Consider the following 17456-nt stretch of genomic DNA (forward strand, 5'->3'; position numbering starts at 1 on the left):
ACACCCCAAAATAAGCCACGCCCATTCCCCCCCCCCCCCGGTGGCCCGGGCCTTTGCTTATTTTTCTGTATTTGGCCCTCACTCAAAAAAGTTTGGACACCCCTGATCTAATGTATTAGCTAGTTCTGAATCTTATTAAAGATATTTAATACATGTAATGCAAAGGAAAAAGCTATTGCAGATCTTTACAAAAGAAATACTTGTATTTCTATATAGGTCTATATATGAATAATAAAAAGGCAGTTCATTTTTACGATGATCTCTTCATAATTAATATGATCATTGAAAATTGAGTGATAATTTTATAATCTTTTAAATGCAGATTTAAATAAGAAATTTATAGCTAAATTAAATAACTGCCAGAGATAAAGAAATAACTTTCTTTTCTAAGTAACTAAGGAACAGGTACACATTAATATATCCTGCCTGGTTTAGATTTTTAAAAAAGGATTATGGGGAAAAGAACAAAATGTCTTTAGTCTCCACTGACAGAAGTAATTAATAGATTTCCCCAAAAGTATTGATCACAAGAAACTCTGGGTCATACGAATGCCATTGCTTTTACTTAAATGATAATAAATGACTAAATAAATAAATAAAGTAGAGTTAATGCTAAGATACTATCAAAACAGAATGGAAATTTGCAGACAACACCAAGCAGGCAGGAATAACCAACATTCCAGAAAATAGGCTTAAGATTCAGAAGGATCTTGACAGACTTGAACATTGGGCACTATCTAACAAAATGAAATTTCAATGGTGAAAAAAGTAAGGTTTTACGTTTAGGCAAGAAAAACCAAATGCAAAGGTTTAGCATAGGTGGTACCTGACTCAATAGTAGTAACTATGAGAGGGATCTTGGAGTCCTAGGGAACAATCACTTAAATATTAGCCAGCAGTGTGCTACAGCTGCCAAAAAATCCAACACAGTTCTAGGCTGCATTAACAGTTCTAGGCTGCATTAATTCTAGACTGATAGAATCAAGATCATGTGAACTGTTAATACCACTTTAAAATGTTTTAGTAAGACCATACTTTGAGTACTGCATCCAGTTTTGGTTGCCACGATATAAAAACAAATGTTGAAACACTAGAAAGAGTGCAGAGAAGTGCAATAAAAATGATTAGGGGACTGGAGGCTAAAACATCAAAAACAATTACTGGAATTGGCTGTGTCTAGTTTAATTAAAAGAAGGATATGGGGTGACATGATAGCAGTGTTCCAATATCTCAGGGGTTGCCAGAAAGAAGAGGGAGTCAAGCTATTCTCCAAAGCACCTGAAGGCAGGACAAGAAGCAATGGATGGAAACTAATCAAGGAGAGAAGCAACCTAGAACTAAGAAGAAATTTCCTGACAGTTAGAACAATTAATCAGTGGAACAAGCTGCCTCCAGAAGTTGTGAATGGTTCAACATTTAAGAAGAGATTGGACAACCATTTGTCTGAAATAGTATAGGATTTCCTGCCTGAGCAGGGGGTTGGACTAGAAAACCTCAAGGTCCCTTTGAACTCTGTTATTCTGTTCTGTTCCATTCCACTCCATTCCACTCCATTCCCTTGTTGAAATAATAGATACTCCTAATGGCCATGGTGGCAGTAAAGGCCTGTAGTACAGCCACCAGAGCGGAGTTTTGTGGTTTTCTTCTTGAAGTAATGGCAAAAGAGCTCACTAATGCGGGAAATATTGGGGGTTTACCAAGGTGAAACACTTTCCATTGAATCCTCAGCAGCTGTTACCAATTATAGGCAATACACTAAGTTGTATCGATAAGCCTTTTCATACTCACAGCTCTGGTTAAAGTAGTGACACTTTAATCACAGAATGTGGCAATGGTTTTATTGTGGCATTTGATTTTTGAAAGAAGAAAGAGTTTTCAAAGTATAGACAATGGAATAGGCAGAACTTTTGTTCTGCTCTCAGAAATTATCTGGGTTTATAAGCCATGATGTCATTCTTTCAAAATATGTTGCATTTATAAATACAGTGTATTTTCCCCTTTTTCAGGATGGAGTTTCAGCATGGGTTCTGCATATCAGTTCCACAGTTGGCGAGTGTTTGTTATAATGTGCGCCCTGCCTTGTGTTTCTGCTGTGGTGGCACTTACTTTCATGCCAGAAAGTCCAAGGTTCTTGCTTGAGGTAAAATACCTACATTCCTTCAAGATGTTGAACTTACCTGAATCTTAATATCAACCTCAGATCAGGGATAAAATGCACTTACCTTTGCTACCAGATTGCAAATGTGAGTGTGCGCATGTGCTCGCTACACTCGCGTGCGCCTCCTCCATGCATGCACAGAGCCTTCTGTGCATGCACAGAGGGTAAAAAAGGGACGTGATGACATCCAGGCGGGTGGGCAAAGCCTCCCGCCACTGGCCCTAACAGATCGTGCAAACCGGATAGATCCGGCTGGATTTCACCACTGCCTCAGATCCACTATTTAAATAAAAAAAATCAGACCAAGCATTTTCAGTGGGGACTTGACATTTTTGAAGTTCTCTCTCTGGAAAATGTTATTTACCTCTTTTTCTTTGAGAGATTTTTTTAAAAAAATCTTTGAAAAAATTCTATCAAGTTTTGATCTATACTATATTGTTTTTAGTCTGATGCTGTTTTATGGTTGCTTTTATTACCATGCTATTTTGTTCTTGAAAAAAATGAATGTATTGCTAAAGATCTGAATATACTAGGGAACAATGTTCACAATAAATATTACTTTATAATATTACAATAAATGAGGGGATTTAAGGCTATTTTATACTTAATATACTCCACAATATGCCATTGAGTGAGATAGACAAATATGGCAAAATATTTCTTTAAATGTAGATGTACTTTAGTGAAGAAAGGGTGAATACAGATTTCTTTATTAACAACTTGCATTTTCATAATTTTTTCTGAAATTTTTAAATGTCTTCATATTTTTAGGTTGGAAAACATGATGAAGCTTGGATGATTCTCAAACAAATTCATGATACAAATATGCGAGCTCGTGGCCAACCTGAAAAAGTTTTCACAGTGCGTATTTTGTATACAAATATATCTCATTAGTGGAAAATTAGTTGTAATTTAGACTGGAAAAGTTGTCAGTAAAAACCATATATTCTCTTGAGGAAAATAATACCATGATTATTCATGGTACTACAACAATTATTCACATAGATCTTGAAGATATATTTTCGTTTAAGGACATTTCTTGATCCATTTGTTATTGGGGTCCATAAAATTATCTGGCCATAATTTTTAATTCTTGCAGCCCTAGGGCTGCAGCATATTCTTTCCTCAGTTTCGCTCTGCTCATACACAAATACTCATGTATCCTTGCCTCCCTGAATTTGCATCACACTGCAACAACCTTCCAACTCACGCATAACCTGCAGTGGGTCTCCCCACCACCCTACAGCAACCCTGCACTCCTTACCTGGATCACTCTCTGCTTTTGGTTTAACAACACACACATCACAACCAGGACTGCTGGGATTGCTATCACTAAGTCATGTGGCAATGTGAATTGCACTTTATGACCTCATTGCTTAGTAGTGGAAATTCTGGTCTCAGTTGTGGTCATAAATTGATGACTCAGGCACAAGTAGATCTACATATGAAAGGTTCAAGTTCACTACTTTATTTTGTTGTACTTGTACAGGAATTGCTTCCCAGATTGCTTGCCTTCCCTTGGGAACAAACAGATAAGGTTCCATAAAACTTAAAGGAAAACAGCTTTATTTCTCTTGTGGCTGTGAAAAGACTCAAGATTAGTTCCCCATCTGATCCCTCTTCCCTGCTTGGCTGGAATTTTCCCAATAATTACTACCTATAATGTTCTTTTTTAATGTTAGGTTTAGTAGGGTCTGTGAAGTTGTTTCTTTTTCCATATTGTTTATAACTCAGTTTTGAAGGGTATTATGTAAAAATCATAACAAAATTAAAAATTGATATTCTCATATAAATTTATTTCCTTAATTCATTAAAATATGTTTTTAAAGAGCTGCAATCAACCATTTTTATAGTTTTGAAAAGTTCTACAGATAAGGTGATTTCTCTAATAATACTGCAAAATATCCTGGTTTCTAAAGAACCTGCTCTTTCATATTCTCCTGTTCAGTTGACCTTCTATGCAAATCGTATTTCTCTTTCTTTCTCAAGAGATGGAAACTGTAGCCAAGGTTAGATGTTTTAATTTATAAACATGCAACTTGAAGCTGTTTATCAGCTGTTTTAGATAAGGCTGTTAACTTTCTTCAACAGTCAAGTGCTTGTTTCTCAAGTAGGGAAAAAAAATACTCTTCTTGGTTTCTCCATAGGTTAACAGGATCAAAACACCCAAACAAATAGATGAACTTATAGAAATAGAAAGTGACACAGGCACCTGGTACAGGAGATGCTATGTCAGAGTGCGCACAGAACTGGATAGTGTAAGTAACACAATCTCTATAATAATATTTATATTTAAATACAAACCGGTCTAGAGAATCTAGAGAAATTAAACATTTACCATTATTATCAAGTTTAAATAAGACAATGTTAAAACTACTAAAATAGATATAAAACAATTTCTTATGCTTTTAATTTCCCACCCCCAAATTAAATATTCTGTGATTCCATGTTTTTATAGGGATTTTCCAGATAATAGTACTTTATTTATTATATTGCTTTATCCTTCCCCTTATCCCAAAAGTTGGTGATATGCTCTCAATTTATTCTTGTGAAATAGATTAGGCTGAGAGATAGTGGCTTGTCAGAATCACTCAATAATCCACAAAGATAAATTTTCATGTGGGTTTTCCCATGTCCATTTCATTACTGTCATACAGTAATGGGGCATGCTAACTGAATTTGGCAAGAATAGCTTCCATACATACTATATACATCATGCAACAAGGCAAATACAAACAGGCTATGGTTTCTAAAGTTTATAAATATTGTTAATCAGCTGGAGTACAAAAAAGGGGGATGTCAGAACTCATATATTTATCTATACTTTTTAGTAGTTTATTTATTTATTTATTATTTGGATTTATATACTGCCCTTCTCCCGAAGGACTCAGGGCGGTTTACAGCCTAGTAAAAAAAAAATCACAAAAATTAAAAACATTTTTAAAAGACTAATTTAATTAGGCCCAGAAAAAATTAAAACTCTAATAAAACCCCTATTAAAACTAAATTAAGCCAGCCCTGCGCGATGGAACAAAAATGTCTTTAGCTCGCGTCGAAAGGTCCGGAGGTCAGGGAGTTGTCGTATCCCCGGAGGCAGCTCGTTCCAGAGGGCAGGAGCCCCCACAGAGAAGGCCCTCCCCCTGGGGGTCGCCAGTCAACATTGTTTGACTGACGGCACCCTGAGGAGACCATCCCTATGGGAGCGCACGGGTCGATGGGAGACAATTGGTAGCAGCAGGCGGTCCCGTAAATAACCCGGTCCTATGCCATGGAGCGCTTTAAAGATAGTAACCAACACCTTGAATTGCACTCGGAAGACCACCGGAAGCCAGTGCAGCTTGCGCAGGAGAGGTGTTATATGGGAGCCTCGAGTTACTCCCTCTATTACCTGTGCAGCCACATTCTGGACCAGTTGGAGCCTCCGGGTGTTCCTCAAGGGGAGCCCCATGTAGAGAGCATTACAGTAGTCCAGGTGGGAGGTGACGAGGGCGTGAGTGACTGTGCATAGGGAATCCCGGTCTAAGAAGGGACGCAACTGGCGTATCAGGCGAACCTGATAAAAAGCTCCCCTGGCGACGGCCGTCATATGCTCTTCTAAAGACAGCCGTACATCCAGGAGGACGCCTAGATTGCAAACTCTCTCCATGGGGGAGAGTTCTTTTTCCTTTTCCTTTTTGTTTCCTTCCTTTTAATATTTATAAATAATAATGTTGTGGAGGTTTTGGAACTAAATTCAAAGATACGTACCTCTATCTTTTGATAAAAATAACGTAATAGATTTGGTCTGGTCTGGTCAATATTTTATTAATATTAAAGCATTAATTGTATAATTTCAAAAACTTTCTTTGTCCAGTTATTGTATTGACTGAATAAAGCCACCAAAATGGGGTGTACTGAATCTTCCAGGAAAAAGTTGATTTCTTTTGTCCTAGGCATTCTTAAATTTGCCAAAATTTATATGATTTATACAGCCCCTGTACATTAAATTAGTAGACCAGAATCAGTGTGGTTCAGTTCTGTTATATCCCTGGTGCTTGACTTCTAAAGCTTAATTCAGAAAACTAAATTAAAAGTAAAATAATTTCTGCAATAACAATTAAAAGCATCATCTAGAGTCCTCTACCAAAATAAAAATAATGTGGATACTTCGAGTAGGTAAAGATGCTAAGGGTCCCTACTGCAAAAATGACCAATATGTGATAGCCTGCTTCTACTTTTATGCAGTCTGGGAAATCTGGGGTCTGTAATGTCCAGTATTTAAATTTCAGGTGAAAGATGTTAGAACTCTGTGCCTGTTGAAGCCATGTTTGGCTCAAGAGCACTATCTGATACTCTGTGGCTTTTTTGTGGAGCCACAGACTCCACACAACTCTTATTTGTGGAGGTTCATAAAGGCTACCCTTTTACTTTGCGCTGCTCAGTTAGGGATTGCATTATTTCTTAATTTAAGCAGCTGTTGTTAAAAGCAGATCAAGCAAAGGATTCAGAAATCTAGTTAAATATGTAAAACTAAAGACTAACATGGCTTTAGATACAAGCCTGATATTTCAGAAACTGGATTAGTTATTGCTGTTTCAGAGGAAAAATTGGCACCCCTCAAGCAGTTTTCCTCCCATAAATGTCACTGTAAACCACCCTTCCCTCAAAGTAGCATTTTCCTGAAGATCTTGAAGCATATCTAACTTTCTGTGATGCTTTTTCTCAAGTTTACTTGTATTTTTCATTTAGATTTACATGAAATTTTAGAAACAAACGCAGTTTTTTCTTATTTTCTCACAGATTTGGTTAACATTTAAGAGGTGTTTCACCTATCCAGTCAAGGACAATACAACTAAGCTTGCAGCTGTATGGTTTACTCTTTCTTTTGGGTAAAGTTAATAAGAAATATATACATTTTGTAATTATATTGCATTGACTTAGTTGCAAATTCATATTCATCCACAGGTAGTGCTGTGAGCTGGATGGATGTACTGTATTTACTTTGTGAAGAAAGATTTGAACAAGTTAAACATGCCAAATTGCCATATTCCAGTTAATAGAATTTTTCTTTATTATTCTCTAACCTAGACACCTCCTCCATTATATATCTACTGTGAAGCAGCAGTGCTAGTTTCATTCATTTTCCACAATATCAGTGTATGATATCATCAAATTACTGTCATCTCAAATTACTCAAAATCCTTTTTGAAACTGAAAAAAATAAGTCTTTGAAAAGCGTAAAATTACACTTAAACATGGTACACAATAGAAATAATCTTTTTTTAAGAGGTACAATTTGAGATGTGCAGTAATATTGCTAGTGATTGATTGGACTATTTCCAAAGGATCTGTATCTTGGCATTCCTTTACTGTTGCCTTTCCAGTTAGTGTCATGGATACATACAACAACAAACTGTTTATTGTTTTATAACATTTTAAAACTATTTTTTCATCCGTTTAAACATTTTAATATTTATACAAATGTTTTTATTTAAAAACACTGCACTGACTTAATATTTAAATTAAACATAAATCAACACACACCCTTTTTCAGTCTCCAGTCCAGTCCACACTATTAGATCAATGTTTTCTGGTTATTTTTACCTCTGCTTTTTAACCATTTGTATTAACCAAATAATAGCTTCTACACAAGGTTGTTCTGTAAAGTATATTTTAAAAATGGTTATCAAAAATGATTTTAAAACTCACTGAACAGTGATTGCTCAAATGAATGGCTTTTTCCCTATCCACGTGGTTTAAAAACTGAAAATAATTTTAAAGGAAATTACTTTTATAGGAAATGTATTGTGTGATCACAATACCAATACAAAATACAAGTTTATAAATATTTCTAGAAAAACAGCTACCGTAAATAGGTAAGACTGGAAAAGTACAGAAAAGGACAACCAAAATGATCAGGACAGCTAAAACAATCTCCTGTCAGAAAGAAATAATGCAGGGATTGTTTCATTAAAAAAAAAAAGCTGAGAAAGGGGAAACATGATAGAGATGTGTAAAAGTATGCCTCCTGTGAGCAAATGCACTACAAAGAAGTTTGCTTCCTCTATCAGAATCTGTGCCATTTGCTTTCTTAGAACATAGTGAAGTCATTTTGAAAGGAGATGAGACACCCATGGACAAAGCACTGTCTATTAGTTTTGAAGTCCGTGATGGCAAACCTATGGCACACATGCCCAAAGTGGCCCGCGAAGCCATGTCACCCGGCAAACACAGCCTTGCCTGTTTGTCTTCTGGGTTTCTAGCGTGCATGCGCGTGCATGCAGTGCTGAAAACTGGCATGCACATGCATGCCGGCCAGCTGATTGTCGGGTGCACATGTGTGCCAGAACCCAGAAGTTTGGCTTTTCCAGAGTGTGATCCCTTCGAGTGCACAGCAGTGCTGAAACCGGCCTGTGCATATACACCAGCTAATTGTCAGGCACTCATGCACGCTAGAACCCAGAAGCTCAGCTTTTCTGGAGCGCGGCCCTGACAAGTACACACGTGTGCAACATTTCCGTGCCACTTTTTCAGCACTCAGTGCCAAAAAGGTTTGCCACCACTGCTCTAGGTCATTTACAGAATCAGAAATATCTGTGGGAAATAGACTAAATTAGAATAAGCTTTTGGTTAAACAAGTCTGTTACAGTTTTACATGTGGTTTTCAGTGGGAAGACAATGATTAAATACTGTAGCACTACAAATCTACAAATATGCTACTGTTACTCCTCTCAGAAACAGGAAAGCAATGAAAGTACTTTCAGTCAATGCACTTCAAAAGTCTCTGTCAAAATGTTTTGCATGTGCCAATTAGTAAAATTACAAAATAATATTGCAAGCTATTTCTATTAATACAAGCTTGGGAGCAAAACCAAAAAAGAAATTGGACATATTGTTCCATTTCCTCTATATGTATATTCTCCAATTTCTACTTATTTTGAGGATTCAGCATTCTTAATTTTTGCTTCTTTTTTCTTAAACCATATTAAAAATTTCAAGTATGAGACCTGTAGCATAATCTGCATATGTTCTGGTTCTAGAACTTGTGGGCATTGTCTTTCTCTTCTAATTCCCACCCCTACCCCCATGCCACCATCTATATCTAGTCATGACTTCATCTTCATTCTTCTATAAATTTACGTAATTGGCTTATTTTCATTAATCATACTTAACATTAGCGACATGATACAATAAATAATGTTAATTTTAGATAAACATGGCAACATCAGCTCTCATGATAATTTTTGCAGAGAGGGAGAGAATTCAGAAATCTCTGGGAAAGCTAAGCATGTTCTTGTTATATTTGAATGCAGCTAGAACATTGTAAAATACTACTTTTTTATCAGTATATATTCAACATAATGTTGCATTACAGTTCATTTTTGTGTCATGTGTTTCTGTTGAATGCTGAAATTACATCAATTGCTTTTATAGGTACTATGGATTGTCTGTCTGGTTTCCAGATGTCATTAAGCATCTACAAGCAGATGAATATGCCAGTAGAGGGAAGAATTTTAGCAATAAGAGGATCATGGACTTTGATTTTAACTTTACTCTGGAAAATCAGATCCATTTTAATGGGACATTCATCAATGACAGGTTGAGAAAAATAAATCTTTCTAAAATGATTTGCTGATTGTCCATTCTGCCTTTCTTCTAATGCGTTCAAGATAGCATATTTAACACTTCCTCTCTTTCTCTACAATGATTATGTGGGATGGGGTAGGTTGAGAAGTAGTGATTAGTCAAAAATTACTCACCAGCCTTATGAGTCACAGAATGTATTTGAATGTGGTCCCAAAGGTGCTTTTTCAGGAGGCAATTGGACTTTCTTGATTTTTCTTTTGAAGACGTTTCGCTTCTCATCCAAGAAGCTTCTTCAGCTCTGTGACAGGATAGTGGGGAATGGAAGGATTTATATTCCTTTCAGACAGCTGGTAATTTGCAACACCCTTTGAATGTTGTGGAGGTAGGAATGGATTTCCAGAGGAAAAAAAATGCAGACTACAGGAACCAGGAACACTACTCAGGTGACCCTAAGGACAGATAAAACTCAAAGTGCTTCAACAACCCTCTAAAAGGATACAAATTACCAAATGTCTGCAAGGAGAAAAAAATCCTTCCATTCCCCACTGTCCTGTCAGAGCTGAAGAAGCTTCTTGGATAAGAAGCAAAATGTCTTCAAAAGAAAAAACAAGAAAGTCCAGTTGCCTCTTGAAAAAGCATCTTTAGCACAACCATGACCTGAGAATCTCTACAGACTTACTTGAATGTGGATTTCCCAGGTTCTAGTTTAACACTCCTCAGTGATTACCAACTTACACCCCTTCTTGATTTTTAATTGTTTTAATTAGTTTTGAAAGTTTTGTGTCATAATTGTACAACTTAAAAAGATCGCTTTCCTTGGTACTAAAAGACCTTCAGGTGAATTGGTATGTTTTATATTTGACCACAACCGATTGAGAGAAGTTCAGATGAAAAGACATTATGATTTGAGTATATAGAGTGTTGCCCAGTTCAGGGCAGGGGTAAATCTACTTACCTTCCCTACTGGTTCGGAAGTACGCATGCGCCATTGTCACATTTGATTTTTGACCCTCTGTGCATGCGCAGAGGGTAAAAAATAGCAACAACATCCTGGCAGCTGGGCAGAGCCTCACACTGCTGCCACCAGTTCACCAAACCACACGCCGCTGCTGCTACCGGTTTGCGCGAGCTGGACAGAACCGGCAGGATTTCACCACTGGTTCAGGGTCACCTGGTCCCTCATACCAGTGTTCTGTTTTATGTTTCTTTTTCTTTCTTTCTTTTTGAGAGATGAGTATTAATATAGGTTAATGTTCTGCTTCCCCCCCCCCCACTTTTTCTTCTTTTCATAATTATAGCTAGCCCTAACTCTCAAATCAGTATTACTAAAAATTGTTTCAAATCGTATTTTGAGTAAACTTGGCTGATGATAACCGTAGTGTGATTCAGCTATCACAGCATCCAGTAGGCATGCAGACTAGGGAAGATGTGGAACTTCACAAGATAGAAAAAATGTGAGCTCTTGTCGTTCCTGTCCTCCTAACTACTCAGAGTTTGAGCGTGGGGAATTTGAACATATTACTACAAAAGACTGAACCTTCAGAAGATGTTTGTATTTAGCCATACTATTATTCCATTTTTTGAAAAATGCTTCCAGCGTAGTATGCTCTTACTATCTGTCATGCTTTAAATCAGTATAGAAAATTCTTTGTTTTCCTCAGATTCACAATGATGACATTCAAAGCAGTTACTTTTCAAGACTCCCTTTTTAAGAACTGTTACTTTGAGGATGTTACTACATTGAATACATATTTTAGAAACTGCACTTTTATAGAGACCGTTTTCTTCAATTCAGGTATGTTGGGAGCAAAAACCCGCCATTCTTTTGTTCCCCAAATCCTTCAACAGTTTGGTAGTTATTTCAATAGAGAAAAAAAAGTTAAGCAGAACACTTTATAAACTTTTTTTTTACCAGCTGTAGGGATATTAAGGGCTGAATTTCTGGCTGAGCTTATTATTTGGCAATGTCAGAAGTAACTAACTTTTTTTAAAAAATCACTTTGAAGAAGAAAGAGTGGGAATATTTGGCTCCATGAATAATTTCTTCATCTCTTTGGCATGAAGGTCTTTCTGCCAAGGGTGATTGGAAAGTAACAGGTTTTCTGCTGGAATATGAGAAAGTTGAGCTGGACCAACTAACATTTAAACTTTTTTAGGCAGCCACTGAGAGGGAACCTTCCGGATTCCAAAGGCAAAATGAAGTCAACTTCCACATGATACCGTGGAGGTGCAGGGGGTGGAGGATTGGGGAGAACATACTATGCTTAACATCATCTTGGGAGCGAACGAAGAGTGTTTTCTGATCCAGGTTTATTTATTTTTCTTAGGTGTTTCAATTAAGCCTAATCCTACTACATCTCTTTGTGTTTGGAGGAGAGAAGTTTTTTCCCCATTTTAAATTAAATTACCTTAATAGCTCAGATGTATGCATATACTGTCACTTTGACCTTCACCTAGCATTTATGATTAATAATTATAATAGACTTATAAGGAGAATTCAGGAAGCCCTCAGCTTCTGTGGATTCAGCAATCATTCAGTTTACAGCATTGCTGAAAAAATGGACATACATTTGGTCCCTGAAGTTCTAGCAACAGCAATATCCTACATTTAATGTTTGCAAACTGGGAGCCATAATCACATGATTGCCATTTGCGATCTTTTCTGCTGCCTTCCCAGAAGTGAATTCAATGGGGAAACCAACAAGGAAGGTCTCAACTTACTCTGGAAAGTCACTCCTGCCAGCAGCATCCTCTGCCATGCATTAAGTCCGCTACCCTCCCTGTCCCTTGTGGCCCTCCCCAACTTATGTACAGCCTGTGCTGGCCTCCCAAACTCTCCATTGGCCTTCCTCAATTCTTGTACAGTCTGCACCAGGCCTCCCAAACCCTCCTCAGCCTGCCTAGACTCGTGTGTAGCCTGCATCTTTCACATATAATTTTTTAAAATCCCCCTTCCCCTTTTTTGTATTTTTAAACTATAAATAGTGGAGATTTTGGCAAATTCTTACTTGCCTTGTTAAAACAATTCTTAAATGTAATTTACTTCTCAATGTACTTAAATGTAATTTAATGATTTTTCTAATCAATGATACATTGAGCACTAACTCTAGAATTTGTCATTGCTTGGTCTGCTTCTGATAAAATGTTTCTGTACCATTTTTTTCTTTTTTTTTGTTTGTTTGGTCTTTGTTCTTCTTTTTAAAATGATTAATAACTTTTTTTTAAAAAAAGCTACATTTGACTTAACGGAAATATACTACCTTATTTATTTACCTTTATTTAAAAATTAAAATTTTATTTATTTATTCATCTTTCCACCTGACAGCAATAAAAACATATTAAAAAATAAACAGACATAAAAAATAATTTTAGTAGAAGATATTTATGTTCTGCTGAGGAATAGGCATGTCTAAGTTAGCAAATGCAACAATACTAAACTAAAAGAACACCATTAAAACATTAACATACCACAATATTAATATTATTTATATATATATGAAATATTAATATACTAAATATTAATGTTGGCCTTTTAAGGCAATATGTAAAAGAACCTGTGTTTGAAATATATTACAATTTTCACAAATTTCTTCTATTTCCACAGATCTTGAGCCATATAAATATCCTGGCAGTGAATTTATAAATTGTACGTTCTTTCACAATAAGACAGGATGTCAAATTTCGTTTGATGATGATTACAGTGCCTACTGGATTTATTTTGTTAATTTTCTGGGGACTTTAGCAGTATTACCAGGAAATATTGTCTCAGCTCTTCTGATGGATCGAATTGGACGTTTAACAATGTTGGGTAGGAACTTTGCTTTGCAATTGAGTTTTTTTCAAAAAATTAAATTCTTATTTCTCCTTTTCACTTAAAGATTTACAAATAACCAAGCAGGGGATGAGAGCCATATAGAGAGAGTTGTTTCCCACCTACCCACCCACCAGCTAGTTTTCAGTGCACCATCAGATACATAGAAGAAGTAGATTGTGCAGTGATTCTTTATTTTAAGGAAGAATGAATTTGTGAGAGGCTTAATGCAGCCTTTCAGTCCCTAATCCTATTTTCTCCCAAAATGATAGCCTCTTAGCCACACTGCCTATAAAAAAAGAGAGAGAAAAGAAAATACCCCAAAGTTTGGCTCCCATTTAACAAAGCATTTCAGACTTTTCTGTGATAAAAAGCATAAGGGGGGGAAATCATTTTTCTTATCAAACTCACAAATTCCTGCTATAAATTCTCCCTTTCCCGGCAAACTTGAGAGATCATGACAGCTGAAATTTTATGTTTTATCATTTTATCATGTGGTAATCATGTGCAGAACGAAGCTCTTTTTTTTGGTAGTGCTGAGCCTTGGAGAGTAACATTTCTGAATCAAGGTTTTCAAAAAGATGATAAGAAAGCATAAGCTTCTCATAGTTCAAGATCAGAAATCTTAACACGGAGAATTACTAGCCAGTAGCAAGTTTTTCAGTCTTTTAAAGAAATGTTGACAGTAGGGAACTTACCACCATGAATTTCCAAATCCAATTGAGTTCTTGTATGGATTTTCAACCTTCTTAATTCAATTTTAAGCTGTCCTTTCTTCCTGAATAGCGGAAAGCCTGAAGGACATGAACCTTATCGTATTATTCTGTCACCTCTGTCAGTGTCCACATCCAATGCTACTACAAAGTCTTTGATCTTTACAGGTTCTTAGCTTGTTATAACTTTGCTTAAGTTACTACTCACGTTGACAACATTATAATATTTGTTTTGTAAAGCCTTGGTCAGAAGCAATAGTAACTGTTTGGTAATAGTAAAACATTTGGTTTCCATGCAGGTGGTTCTATGATTCTTTCTGGGATTAGCTGCTTTTTCCTATGGTTTGGTACAAGTGGATCCATGATGATAGGCATGCTGTGTCTATACAATGGCCTTACCATCTCAGCATGGAACTCTCTTGATGTCATTACTGTGGAGTTGTATCCTACAGATAGAAGGTATAGTTTTATATTCTTCCCATGTTTTACCTTCTTTTCAAAACATAAGTCAACTGGACATTTCGAAGATACATACTTAAAAGGTGAAACAGGATAGGAAATTGACTCTTTAATTGTGAATAATATGAATTTTTATTTTTGTGACCTCTACTGCACTAGGGCTATATTATTTAACTTCTGTCTGAATTCAAAATTGATCAGGAAGGCTATGTTCTCGTGTGTTTCTACTAATCTTCTACTAAGCTGTATTAGAAACAATACATTCAAGCTGAAAAGCATTAGGTGCAGATGAAATGCCTATTTCACCCTGCTGGAAACTGTAAAAAGAAGTTAAAAGTGCTAACAGTTCTATGTTACAAATATGAAAAAAACACTATTGTTTTAAAGGTTGGAAAAATACCTATCCCAGATAAAGGAAAGGTAACCACATGTGTAGATTATTGAATGAATTCTTTATGTATGCAGTTTTTCTTCAACAATTACAAAAACAAATTGATCCATAAATGCAGAAAGCAGAAGGATTTGAGACTAAATAGCTAACAGAGATGAATAATAGTGCAAGAATATTACTGGATTTCATTTTGTTTCACTGACAAAGCTTGTAAATGTAGAATGGGGAATATATTAAAGCTAATGGATATGCCAGAATATCTGATTATTCTTCTGAGGAATAATGTATAAAAACACTGTTAGAAAACAATGAAATGATAGATAATTTTGTTTTCTTGCATTTTACATTATTTGCATAAAATAAATGTGCTAGGAGAACAAAGAGGAAATTAATCCAATGGTAAAAAGCTAATGAAAACCTTGGGATATTTCATGACAAAAAAGATCAACATAGTTAATAATCTTTCCAGTGATAATATAATTAACGTGTTACAATTGTTAATTTATAAGATACTTGTAATCTTTCTCATAGCTAATCTACATCTGCATAATCAACCTATTTTCTGTATTTTCCCCTTCCCATCTTTTTTTCTCATGTATCCCTCCAACTCACCATAATTTAAATCCTACGCTATTCTACTCTGATGAAGTGAGCAGCAATTCACAAAAGTTTATGCTCTTTCATATAACTTGTTATTTGGAAAAGATACTATGAGACTCCTGTTTTTTTGCCAATACAAATTAATATGGTTCTTTTCCTACAATGTTATTAAACCTGGCTTATTTGTTAATTGCTGTTGACAACTGCTTGCCATCTTGATCTGTCCCAACAGCGGCACAGTTCTTCAAAGGACATTCCAATAATAATTTTAATCTCATTTATTCATCTTATCTATAACCTTTCCATTTTTGTAATATCAACATTACCAGGAGTAGTATTTTTTTCTAATTCATCTTATGCTCAGTAACATAGACAAATTATATGATGTTTTGCTTCCTGATCATTGTCTCAAGAGTTCCATCAGCCTCCATTTGATCTAGAACTGACTAGATCCTTGGTAATGTCCCGAAAACCATAATTTAGAAGGCATGTAATTCTTAGTCATTTTTTGTCTTATTTTTCATAGCCATACAGTATCTCTTTAAAGATAATTACTTCAGTAATTAGTCCTAATATCTTTTGTCATTGCAGTATCCCTGACTTTTGTGATTTTGTACAAGGTTTTGTAAGTGAATTTTGCCCAAGGTTTTGTAAGTCTCATAATTGTCACCTTCATTCTAAGTGAGCAGTTTTATGGCTGTCAAACATTCAAGGACTACCTGTATGCTTTTAAAAGTCCATATGGTTCTTGCTTCTTGGGATTGACAGTTATGTGGAGCCTGACACTTATTTTTTAATGTAGAGATTTTTTTAATGAGATGGTTACTTTTTTTTTCTGTGTGCCATTCTGGCCTCCTCAAAAGGAAGAACAATATACAAATAAATAAAGCAAATAAATGTTTGTTGCTTCCAATTTAGTCCAAGAGAATGGGGAAGTATGGGATCCTATGGATCCATAAGGACCCATCTTCATCCAGTGTTGAAGAATTATAGAAGAAATGTACCCGTTTAGACATCTGATAAAAAATTACGTTGCTCTGGGTGCTCCTTCAAGATTATTGAATTGCAGCCTAAACAATTTCCTTTTAAGGAATCCTTTCCTTTGTTTGCTATTTAGGAACTATTACACTCCTTATTTAATTCCGTCAGAAAATATGTGATTTGATACTATTTTGCAGACATTGGGACAGCAGGTTTTTACTGCCACCCGGTGGAATGAATATCACAATATTCAGTTAAGTTTACCCATCCAGTCTCCCTCCAGCCAGGGTATTGCTGTTCTCACTGTTGTTTTTGTTTTAGGGTGTGGCAGTGGGTCAGGTGTTCATTAAATCAAGCCCTCAAAAAGTGCATCCTTGCATGAGGCACTCTCTAGAAAAGTATCCCAAAGAAATTCCTGACATTGTTATTTCTCATGTGGTTCATATGGAATCTTGTCAGACTAGCTAATTATGTTGAAAACTTGCTCTTCTTCGTTATATATCATGTCTTCTCCCATTTTCTTGGGAGGCTTTATAAAACTGTAGCTTTGAAACTGCCTGATTTTCTTATTTTCCATCTTCATGGCTACAGACTAGAAGTACTATTCATACCATACCTCACTGTAATTTTTGCTCTCCTTTTTGTAATGAATGATGGTAATTACAGTTTTTCCTGCCTGGATAGACAGGGCGTGTAATTTAATCCTGGTTAGCTGCCTTCTGTTACCCCTAATCTTTCTTAGATGCCTTACTATGTAGGCTACCTCATTATATTTTG

At 35.9% G+C, this 17456-nt stretch overlaps 1 protein-coding gene across 2 annotated transcripts in view; it reads left to right on the top strand.

Moving 5' to 3' along the window:
* Window positions 1–17456, top strand: part of SV2C (synaptic vesicle glycoprotein 2C) — a 91852-nt gene that overhangs the window by 64376 nt on the left and 10020 nt on the right. For both annotated transcript variants that reach the window (XM_058171272.1, XM_058171273.1), the window contains 8 exons: window positions 2007–2140; window positions 2930–3019; window positions 4306–4416; window positions 6938–7026; window positions 9572–9736; window positions 11386–11519; window positions 13329–13532; window positions 14548–14707. In XM_058171272.1, the coding sequence (XP_058027255.1) occupies window positions 2007–2140; window positions 2930–3019; window positions 4306–4416; window positions 6938–7026; window positions 9572–9736; window positions 11386–11519; window positions 13329–13532; window positions 14548–14707 (1087 nt within the window). The remainder of the gene's footprint in view (window positions 1–2006; window positions 2141–2929; window positions 3020–4305; window positions 4417–6937; window positions 7027–9571; window positions 9737–11385; window positions 11520–13328; window positions 13533–14547; window positions 14708–17456) is intronic.

Source organism: Ahaetulla prasina, chromosome 2 (assembly GCF_028640845.1).
Source record: "Ahaetulla prasina isolate Xishuangbanna chromosome 2, ASM2864084v1, whole genome shotgun sequence".
Taxonomy (NCBI): Eukaryota; Metazoa; Chordata; class Lepidosauria; order Squamata; family Colubridae; genus Ahaetulla; species Ahaetulla prasina.